The sequence below is a fragment of the Oncorhynchus mykiss genome, chromosome 2 (assembly GCF_057628025.1).
Source record: "Oncorhynchus mykiss isolate SJ-2025 chromosome 2, ASM5762802v1, whole genome shotgun sequence".
Classification (NCBI taxonomy): Eukaryota; Metazoa; Chordata; class Actinopteri; order Salmoniformes; family Salmonidae; genus Oncorhynchus; species Oncorhynchus mykiss.
In genome coordinates this window covers 74030326-74042476 of record NC_143023.1, presented here as the reverse complement: position 1 = coordinate 74042476, position 12151 = coordinate 74030326, and the positions used below count along the sequence as shown (strand labels likewise).

The 12151-nt window shown below is 42.3% G+C and overlaps 1 protein-coding gene across 2 annotated transcripts in view; it reads left to right on the top strand.

The window, feature by feature from the left end:
- Positions 1–12151, top strand: part of LOC110495986 (peptidyl-prolyl cis-trans isomerase FKBP8) — a 51767-nt gene that overhangs the window by 5783 nt on the left and 33833 nt on the right. Inside the window, exon 4 of one of the 2 annotated variants that reach the window (XM_090207066.1) lies at positions 11565–11917. The exons of the other annotated variant lie outside the window; for it this stretch is intronic. Coding sequence (XP_090063192.1) covers positions 11565–11685 — 121 coding nt within the window. The 3' untranslated portion in view covers positions 11686–11917. Of the gene's footprint in view, positions 1–11564; positions 11918–12151 lie in introns of those variants that run through there. 2 annotated transcript variants of the gene reach the window in all.

Sequence of the window (12151 nt, the reverse complement as noted above, 5' to 3'; positions counted from 1 at the left end):
ATCATCTTTGCAAATATTAGGAAAGGTAATCAATTCCAGTTGTAGTCCTCAGTTGACACCCTTTTTATTTGACATTTGTTCAAAACACTGAATTCATATCTTTGATTCATTTTGTAATAGAAAAAGGGCTACACACTATAGCAGGATTGCAAAGGGAAGTTGCATGAGAAAGTTCTGTTCAACAGAACAGCATTTTTGGCAGAGGTTTGTTTTCTTGGCAGAGATGAAAGCCATGTTAATGATGCATGATGGAGAGAGCAGTTTTTATTTACTATGATACGGGGACATGTCAAACAGTCTAACGAACACACCTAACAGGGCTTTGTAGAGTCAACCCAAGGTCTATCCACTATTTGATGTGCTGTGTAATAGTCAAAGGGTGAGGAATACTATCCATTTAACTCATGCAGAAGGATTACCACATTCCAAACATGTGAGACCGGCAGAGAAAAATTGGATACACAATGGCTATCAGATGGCAGTCATGCTCAGATTTCTGCATGGAGCAAAGCAAACAAGTTTGTCCAAAGAAAGAGGTGAGGAATATCTCCTGCATTGATCTCAGGTGTACTGGGCCTGCTGGCCACTGGACCCTGGGGATGAAAATTGCAATGACCAGCCAGTACTGGTGGGGCTGGAGCTTGTCTTCAGTTTATTGGTGTCCTCTTCATCTAAAGGTTGAATGTTTACCCCCACACACACACACACACACACACACACACACACACACACACACACACACACACACACATACACATACACACATACATACATATGGATAGGGTGGCAGCCAGGCAGCCTCTGGCTTAATGTGATATCAAATGAAGCCACATCTGAAGCATTTGAAAGTCAACTAGGCATATCATATCACTTCTCAATCTAATTCTAAACATCAACACACATCTTGAAATCCATGCTGTAGTTCTGCTCTTTGATGGTCCACTATATATACAAAAGTATGTGGACACCCGTTCAAATAAGTGGATTTGACTATTTAAGCCACACCCGTTGCTGACAGGTGTATACAAATCGAGCACACAGCCATGCATCTCCATAGACAAACATTGGCAGCAGAATGGCCTTACTGAAGAGCTCAGTGACTTTACTTGTGGCACCGTCATAGAATGCCCCCTTTCTAACAAGTCAGTTCGTCAAATATCTGCCCTGATAGTGCTGCCCCGGTCAACTGTAAGTGCTGTTATTGTGAAGTGGAAGCATCTAGGAGCAACAATGGCTCAGCTGTGAAGTGGTAGGCCACACAAGCTCACAGAACGGGACTGCCGAGTGCTGAAGCGCATAACGTGCAAAAATTGTCTTCCCTCATTTGCAACACTCACTACCGAGTTCCAAACGGCCTCTGGAAGCAACGTCAGCAAAAGAACTGCATGTCGGGAGCTTCATGAAATGGGTTTCCATGGCCGAGCAGCCGCACACAAGCCTAAGATCACCATGTGCAATCCCAAGCGTCGGCTGAAGTAGTGTAAAACTTGCCGCCATTGGACTCTGGAGCAGTGGAAACGCGTTTTCTGGAGTGATAACTCACACTTCACCATCTGGCAGACCGACGGACAAATGCATAGTGCTAACTGTAAAGTTTGGTGTATGAGGAATATAATGGTCTGGGGATGTTTTTCATGGTTCGTGCTAGGCCCCTTAGTTCCAGTGAAGGGAAATCGTAATGCTACAGCATACAATGACATTCTAGACGATGCTGTGCTTCCGACTGATGTTTCGTATTGCGTCAGATAACAATATTGACGAATACGCTGATTCGGTGTGCGTGCTCATTAGAACGTGCGTTGAAGATGTCGTTCCCATAGCAACGATTAAAATATTCCCTAACCAGAAACCGTGGATTGATGGCAGCATTCGCGTGAAACTGAAAGCGCGAACCACTGCTTTTAATCAGGGCAAGGTGTCTGGTAACATGACCGAATACAAACAGTGCAGCTATTCCCTCCGCAAGGCTATCAAACAAGCTAAGCGTCAGTACAGAGACAAAGTAGAATCTCAATTCAACGGCTCAGACACAAGAGGCATGTGGCAGGGTCTACAGTCAAATCACGGACTACAGGAAGAAATCCAGCCCAGTCACGGACCAGGATGTCTTGCTCCCAGGCAGACTAAATAACTTTTTTGCCCGCTTTGAGGACAATACAGTGCCACTGACACGGCCTGCAACGAAAACATGCGGTCTCTCCTTCACTGCAGCCGAGGTGAGTAAGACATTTAAACGTGTTAACCCTCGCAAGGCTGCAGGCCCAGACAGCATCCCCAGCCGCGCCCTCAGAGCATGCGCAGACCAGCTGGCCGGTGTGTTTACGGACATATTCAATCAATCCCTATACCAGTCTGCTGTTCCCACATGCTTCAAGAGGGCCACCATTGTTCCTGTTCCCAAGAAAGCTAAGGTAACTGAGCTAAACGACTACTACTACTCTCCAGAGGGTAGTGAAGTCTGCACAACGCATCACCGGGGGCAAACTACCTGCCCTCCAGGACACCTACACCACCCGATGTTACAGGAAGGCCATAAAGATCATCAAGGACATCAACCACCCGAGCCACTGCCTGTTCACCCCGCTATCATCCAGAAGGCGAGGTCAGTACAGGTGCATCAAAGCTGGGACCGAGAGACTGAAAAACAGCTTCTATCTCAAGGCCATCAGACTGTTAAACAGCCACCACTAACATTGAGTGGCTGCTGCCAACACACTGACATTGACACTGACTCAACTCCAGCCACTTTAATAATGGGAATTGATGGGAAATGATGTAAATATATCACTAGCCACTTTAAACAATGCTACCTTATATAATGTTACTTACCCTACATTATTAATCTCATATGCATACGTATATACTGTACTCTACTGTATATCATCGACTGCATCCTTATGTAATACATGTATCACTAGCCACTTTAACTATGCCACTTTGTTTACATACTCATCTCATATGTATATATATATGTATATACTATACTGTACAAGGCCATCAGACTGTTAAACAGCCACCACTAACATTGAGTGGCTGCTGGCAACACACTGACTCAACTCCAGCCACTTTAATAATGGGAATTGATGGGAAATGATGTAAAATATATCACTAGCCACTTTAAACAATGCTACCTAATATAATGTTACATACCCTACATTATTCATCTCATATGTATACGTATATACTGTACTCTATATCATCTACTGTATCTTGCCTATGCTGCCCTGTACCATCACTCATTCATATATCCTTATGCACATATTCTTTATCCCCTTACACTGTGTATAAGACAGTAGTTTTGGAATTGTTAGTTAGATTACTTGTTGGTTACTACTGCATTGTCGGAACTAGAAGCACAAGCATTTCGCTACACTCGCATCTGCTAAACATGTGTATGTGACAAATACAATTTGATTTGATTTGATTTGACTTTGTGGCAACAGTTTTGGGGAAAGCCCTTTCCTGTTTCAGCATGACAAAGAGGTCCTACAGAAATGGTTTGTTGAGATCGGAGTGGAAGAACTTGACTGGCCTGCACAGAACCCTGGCCTCAACCCCATCGAACATCTTTGGGATGAAATTGGAACGCTGACTGCGAGCCAGGCCTACTTGCACACCATCAGTGCCCTTTCCTTACTAATGCTCTTGAGACTGAATGGAAGCAAGTCCCTGCAGCAATGTTTCAACATCTAGTGGAAAGCCTTCCCAGAAGAGTGGAGGCTGTTATAGCAGTAAAGGAGTAGTAAACCAACTTCATGTTAAAGCCCATGATTTTGGAATGAGATGTTCTACGAGCAGGTGTCCACATACTGTACATAAGGTCATGGAGTGTACCTTGAGGCATGGTTAATAGCATTGATTGGTCCATTAGCTGTTTAAAGTGACTCCCATAGTGAGCACAATGGTTTGATAGTGTCTCGTACGGTCAAAAAAAAATCTGTTTTTAAATCAGATTAGAAGTTTTGGTCAGTTTCTTTATTTACCCAGAACACACAGGAAATGTGTGATGATCAGGTAGCACCTTTTCACCTTCCTGGGAATGTACTTAAGAGTGACTTGGTAAACACTTCTCAGGACTCAAGTCTTTCCCCATCTCCTCTGAGACACACCCATATCCAGCGGGGAATGTAGCTGCTTAACGTAACAGTGGCATTCTTAGAAGAAAAGAGAGCATGCAGACAAAGTGAGCCACAAACCAGACCACCACCATGTGATAGGTTGTGAACTATGGGTTCTGATAAATGACTTGTCTGATGAGTGAGGGTATATGTGGGTGTTTGCTATTCTCAATGAAAATGTATCATTTGCAATGACATGACACATAAGACAAATATACCCCCACACACGCACGTACGCACGCACACACACTGAACACTCACACATGCACTTTGTGTGAAAGTCTATTTGCAACAGGGATATGAATCAACACATCCAGCCCTGGTAACTCCCAATCTTTTCCAAGCTTTGAGAAAGACCAGAACAACAACAGAAAAGAACTGGCTGCAACTTGTTCTCTGGCATTAATAACAAGAGACTCAGCCATCCAATTGTGTTTGGTCCAAAGATATGAATGGTAGTAGTATTTTAAATCCATAGCCACCAGTACGTACAGTCAGTAATAGTCACTTTGGAAAGTGAAACTCTTGTTTTGGTAAAACATGAACCACCTACGAAACTACTTCTTACATCTGGTACTTACACTGTAATAGGGCATTTCCACGTAGAAAGACCCATGAACACTAACATGTGATGATCATATTATGAGTACATCAAATTTGATGTCAAATGAGCTAAGAGTCTATACATTTTTTTAAATTAAGGCATACAGTGCATTGGGAAAGTATTCAGACCCCTTGACTTTTTCCAAATGTTGTTATGTTACGGCCTTATTCTAAAATGGATTAAATGAATGAATCTCCACACAATACCCCACAATGACAAAGCAAAAACAGTTTAGAAATTCTAGCAATTTTATTAAAACCAAAAAACCCAAATACCTTATTTACATAAGTATTCAGACCCTTAGCTATGAGACTCGAAATTGAGCTCAGGTGCATCCTGTTTAAATCGATCATCCTTGATGTTTCCACAACTTGATTGGAGTCCACCTGTGGTAAATTCAATTAATTGGCATTATTTGGAAAGGCACACACCTAAGGTCCCGCAGTTGACAGTGCATGTCAGAGCAAAAACCCAGCCATGAGGTCAAAGGAATTGTCAGTAGTGAGCCGAGACAGGATTGTGTCGAAGCACAGATAAAATTCTGCAACATTGAAGGTCCCCAAGAACACAGTGGCCTCCATCATTCTTAAATGGAAGAAGTTTGGAACCACCAAGACACTCCCTAGAGCTGGCCGCCAGACCAAACTAAGCAATCGGTGGAGAAGGGCCTTGGTCAGGGAGGTGACCAAGAACCCGATGGTCACTCTGACAGAGCTCCAGAGTTCCTCTGTGTAGTCAGTAGCTAGGTTTCCATCCAATTGGCAACAGATTAAAACATATATTTAAAAAAATATGCATAAAGAAAACATGCACATTTTCCCACCATTTGATGTGTTCCCACCAAACGGACTTGTTGCAGATAAAAGCCAGTGTGTGATGACGTAGTGCACACAAAATGTACTTTTTCACTCAAGTTTTCATATACCAAATAAAAATCTGTTTCCATCACATTTTCAACTACTGGTACTGATAGTTTTGTCACAAAAACTGTTGGTTAAATAACAAATGTGCCTACTCTGGTCTTGCCACGTGAGCTCTAGCCAACAGCTCGCAGATACAGTGAGGGTAGTCTGTGCATATTGGCTAGTCTACATGATAAGATTATGATAAGAGTGAGAATATATGTATTTGTCAAACGGCAGTCAAGCATCGATCATCATCGATAATCATGTCACCAGAATATTTATTGCATAAAGGAGCATAAAGATCAGTGCACTTTCACCACCCTGTAATAAACTACATGGTTTCCCGAATTGTAGTGGGATTTGGACCTCACACCATATCATCCCATCACAGCATCACAGTTGTTCCCATCACAGCTGTCATGATTTTTCTTTTTATATGATGACTTTAAAAACTGTGGATGGAAACGTGGTTAGTTTGTAGAATAATACCAAAACATGCAAAGGAGGATATTACATTTTTTTTGTTTACATCGTTCTGTTACCGGGTGATAATCCACTTCACTTACTGTAGTTTAATAACCAAAACAGATTTTTTCAAACTCAAGGTGTCTTCCTTCAGACTTCTTTGAATCTTCATTCGGGTTAAGATATTTAACAGAGTTTTTGCAAAACAGGATCACATAAAAAAAGTGAGGGAGATTTTACCGTCATTTCCAAAACTTTACATCTGCACTGTTCTTTGAGTAAATGTGTTTATGTTACATTTTCAGTGGAAATTGTTCAAGGTAGTCCTTGTGCATAGAGATGAATGGTTTGTGTAACTTTGCAATCAATTGTGTTTGTTTGGCACATACAGTACCAGTCAAAAGTTTGGACACACCTACTCATTCAAGGGTTTTTCTTAATTTTTACTATTTTCTACATTGTAGAATAATAGTGAAGACATCGAAACTGTGAAATAACACATATGGAATCATATAGTAAGCAAAAAAGTGTTAAACAAATCAACATATATTTTATATTTGAGAATCTGCGAAGTAGCCACCTTTTGCCTTGATGACAGCTTTGCACACTCTTGGCATTCTCTCAACCAGCTTCATGAGGTAGTCACCTGGAATGCATTAAAATTAACAGGTTTGCCTAATTAAAAGTTAATTTGTGGAATTTCTTTCCTTCTTAATGTGTTTGAGCCAATCAGTTGTGTTGTGACAAGGTAGGGGTGGTATAAAAAAAGATAGCCCTATTAGGTAAAATACAAAGTCCATATTATGGCAAGAACAGATCAAATAATTAAATAGAAATGACAGTACATCACTACTTTAAGACATGAAGTTAAGTCAATCTGGAAAACCTCAAGAACTTTGAAAGTTTCTTCAAGTGCAGTCACAAAAACCATCAAGTGCTATGATGGAACTGTCTTTCATTAGGACCGCCAAAGGAAAGGAAGACCCAGAGTTACTTCTGCTGCAGAGGATAAGTTCATTAGAGAGTTACCAGCCTCAGAAATTGCAGCCCAAATAAATGCTTCACAGAGTTCAAGTAACAGACCCATCTCAAAATCAACTGTTCAGAGGAGACTGAGTGAATCAGGCATTCATGGTCGAATTGCTGCAACAAAAAAAAACACAACTAAAGGACACCAATAAGAAGAAGAGACTTGCTTGGACCAAGAAACACGAGTAATGGACATTAGACCGGTGGAAATCTGTCCTTTGGTCTGATGTGTCAAAATGTGAGATTTTTGGTTCCAACCTCCGTGTCTTTTTGAGACACAGAGTAGGTGAACGGATGATGTCTGCATGTGTAGTTCCCACCGTGAAGCATGGAGAGGGGGTGTGATGGTGTGAGGGTGCTTTGCTGGTTACACTGTCTGATTATTTAGAATTCAAGGTACACTTAACACAGCATTCTGCAGCGATACGCCATCCCATCTGGTTTGCGCTTAGTGAGACAATTGTTTGTTTTTCAACAAGACAATGACCCAATACACACCTCCAGGCTGTGTAAGGGCTATTTGGCCAAGAAGGAGAGTGATGGAGTGCTGCATCAGATGACCTGGCCTCCACAATCACCCAACCTACACCCAATTGAGATGGTTTGGGATGAGTTGGACTGCAGAGTGAAGGAAAATCCACCAACAAGTGCTAGGCATTTGTGGGATCTTCTTCAAGACTGTTGGAAAAGCATTCCAGGTGAAGCTGGTTGAGAGAATGCCAAGAAATGTGCAAAGCTGTTATCAAGGCAAAGGGTGGCTACTTTGCATAATCTCAAATGTAAAATATATTTTAATTTGTTTAACACTTTTTTGGTTACTACATGATTCCATATGTGTTATTTCATAATTTTGATGTCTTCACTATTATTCTACAATGTAGAAAATAGTAAAAATAAAGAAAAACCCTTGAATGAGTAGGTGTGTCCAAACTTTTGACTGGTACTGTATTTAAAGTGATAAATTCAAGTCTCTCAGTGTCATTCTGTCACTGTGAAATTGCCCAATAGTAACCTTTCATTCGAAAAACAATACTCTGAGTGCTTGTGTTTTTTCATGTACAGTATGTGTGTGTGTGTGTGCGTGCGTGCGTGAGTGTGTGCGCATGTGTTGGTATCTTATGCTTATCTCTTATCAACCCAGTCTCATTGTAAAATGATACAGTCCAGAAAATGTACTTCTGCTTTATGTTTGGAACACTGGTAAGAGGATATTTATTGGAAATCTTTCACAGAAAGAGTTTGCTTGTGAAAGTTCCTGCATGCGTGCGTATGCGTGTTCATGTGCATGTGTGTGTGTGTGTTGGTGTCTGGCTGAAAGGCCCACCAGATGAAATAAGCTGCTGTGACGCATCATCCCAGATATGTGTAAGCAGGACTGAACACTGAGGGGAACATGTGATCGAGGTGTGGCTCTCTGAACCCAAGGTAGAGTGTGACTCCCTCCCCATCGTGACATCAACAACTACCTTACCAGGGTCAAAATCAAGGTTTGACTCTTCCTGAGCCATCGTGGATGACTAAGAATAATGTCTCATAAACCAGTTTTACAACAGAATCAAACATGCTCCGAAGGGTTTAGCAGGCTAAACCATGGTCAGTGGGGGCAAAAAGATAAGGAGTAGGGATTCATCATTTTCTGCTGAAAAATTCCTTGTATGAGGTGTTGTCATTCATTGACAGTTTGGAAATATTGTATTTCCTTCAATTTAACTCTTTTGTGTGTGTGTGTGTGTGTGTGTGTGTGTGTGTGTGTGTGTGTGTGTGTATAGTCACGTGATTGAGAAGTTAGAATTTTTGGACTGTGTTTGTAGCTTTCCTGGCACGCTAGTAGCAGGCTGACAAGAGGCCACACCCAGCTCTCACCCAGCAGGAGCAGTCCGTCTAGCACTGACAACTACAGCACACACAAGGTTAGATCTGCTGATTTTCAGGTCAGCAGCAAGAGTAAAATATAAACAGGTTTAGGGAGATGACTATTAGAATGAATAAACTATACAGTTTGAAGGTGTGCTTGTAATTCTTTAGTTTTATTCAAGACTAGTAGTTTGGTTGGCCTGTATGTATTGAAACAACAACTGTCTTCTCTCAGGATGTGTGTGACGTGTGCTTGTGCTCATCCAGCCTGGCCTCAACAGCAGCCGCTCACTGAATGTTTATCTTTTGGACTTCTTGCTAGCAGCAAACCCCACACTTATCTCTCCCATCGACACACCCCTCATTGTAATATGATACTGCCTTGGAACTGCTCTACTTCTGCTTTTAATTTTTTTGTATCTGTGGTGAGAGGATATTTACTGGGGGGTGGACTCCCTCAATGTAGTTAAGGTTCTGTGAGAAGAGTTTAATGTAGTTAGCGAGGGTTCTAAGTTTAGCTATTTGTAATCTACTGACCAATAATTATTCAATTTTGCCTGCATAAACACAATTTAATTGCTACTCCTATAATTGCACCTTGATGTTTTGATGATTTCTTTAGACCATGCATTTTCAGCCACAAATGTTTTGATAGTATGTCACATGAATCATTCACAGTACCACTAAAGACATGCTCCGGTACTTTGGCGACTAAGAAAGTATTTTTTAAACCTCCCGCTTTGGGCTGGATGTGTCAATGTGTTGTTCCTACATGCATAATCTATTAGCAGAATTACTGTCTTACCTCAATTAGCCACAAAATCCTTAATTTGAAAGCGACTTTTCTTGAAGCTGTGCCGTGCAATTTTGACCTTCATTTCCTCCCATGTGGGCCAGCCCCCTAGTAATTAGTGTTCTAGCCAATGAGATTCAGCCCCTCGCATTTCAGTGACAGCTAGCAAGAGACATGCCAGGCGTTATCCAATGAGGTTGCAGGGCAGGCCCAACAGCTCATGTGGACACAGCAGAGAGAGAGAGAGAGCAACAAAGAGAGCAATGACGTGGTGCACATATCTGTACATATATGACATAGTACTCAATTTCCGGGGACCACTTTCGGCTTGTGAGTGCTACTTTCAGAACTACTGGCTTAAAAGTATACAAAAGTAGCTGAGAATCTCTTTAAAAGAATTGCTTGTTCCATTGTAATGCAAACATAATCTGCTATTAAGCTGTTTTACATTGTGAAAGTATACAGTTTGTTCCAAAGAAGATATTTATTATGTGTGGATGGGTGCCAGATCAAAGAGATAGACATTATGCTCTCCTGCTGACAGACTCTCTGTTCAACACCCTTATATCTTCACAGTCTAAAAGCCAGTCAGGAAGGTAGTCCACGATATCAAAATGAGATGTTTGAACTGGGGCATAAAGAGAAGAAAAGACAATCGACCATTGTAAAACTCACCCCAGCACATTGGCTTGACACAGCCATGTCGAGGCGCATCAATGAGAACGTGACATGCATACCCTCAGAGGACCCCACGTGAGGTAGCACTCCAGCTCTAATCAGGCCTAGCTACATGCTCCTCCTCGCCGCTGTGTGCCATTCTCTCCCCACCACATCCTCCATGCCTGCTGTGCACAGCGCATAGCCAATACGGGAAGGAGATTACTGGTGTATGGCAGAGAATAGAGGAGCCCATGAGGCTCCAGGATGAAATCTGCCACATCCACAGGAAGCTGATGTCTTCTCCAGGCACAGATGAATATGTGTCAGGACCCCAGATACAGCTCTGGGCTCTGGGGTGTACACGTATGATTTGAAACATGAGGGCGTTATTGTAGCTTCATCTATTCCCTTCCCTGGTTACTCATGAACTGTTTGCTCAATAGCAAAAAATACTCTTGCACAAATGTGAAGTAAGAAGAATAAGTCAGAGTGCGATACACACAGACTAGCTAGCCCTGAAGTGCTACTTGAAAAGTCATTGAGATATTTGTCTGTTTTGATTAAGGCCAAGACACCTCAAGCGTGTAACAAGAGTACATGTATGCTCTCCCGTTCCTCTGTGTTCATAGCTGGTTTCCATCCACCTTGTTATTCTTCATACACAGAAAGTGTTTAACAGACTTGGTTACTGGGACTCTTTCACTCCAGGGCCACCCTGCTTCTCTCCTAATTTGGGGTCCACACAGGTCAACTCCTATCATACTAATAATTTAAGGCACGGCCATCAACCCCTCCAGAACACTCCCTTCTCATAATCTGACCTAAGTCAGACCCTTTTATGTTAACAGACACGTAGTTGCTGGGCAACTCAAACACAACCACTACATGAATTTTCTGATTGTAGCACCATTATAATGAAAGCAGATGGGAAAGTGTGTGACCAGCAGTTGTTAGCATGAAAGAGCAACACAGAAAAACATGCAAACACACAAAGAGACAGACGTAGTAGGAGCTCTGGTCGAGTCCTGGCCCTCTGGTTTGTGTTTAGGAGCTTTGGCGTGTTGACTGCATCACACACTAGAGTCTATATGCAGGGAATGACCCGGTGATGTGAGCTGTCTGTGTTTCTCTGGCAGTATGGTGCTACAGTGTGGAGCGGGAGGCCCAGAGGCAGGGAGCCAGGGAGGCAGACTCGTGGCAGAGCAGGCAGTACAATGGGGGGCCCCCTCCGTCAGTGAGGACGTGGAGTGGGGGTGACTCATCATTTGAGACGTCAGCGCTTCGTCATCAGCTGTCTGCATCAGCACAGCAGTCCATCACTGAAGCTCGGTGCTCATACTAACAATATGTCTTCAAAGGGCTTAATTAATCACCAACAGGCTCCCTCAGACTGAATTAACTTGAACAAGTCTTATTATAACACTAAACCCAGGGGTATTAGCGTTTTGCGATTAGTTCAGTGATTAATAAAATTCATATTTAAAAAAAATATGTGTTTGTATTTTGTGAAATACCTGAGTGAATATGGTAAAGCATATAATTACCCTCTTTTGTATGCTCAGATAAATGGCTACACATTCCTCCTAATTGCCTGTGGCTGTCTGCATCTGATGAGTGTAACCCAAGGCCATTGCCGTCAGCTCTGGTCAAGTCAAGTAAAGTCCTTCCTCCTCAGACGTGGTTCTGTGTCTAATGAGTGGGGCTCTGGGTCTCATCCTTCCTC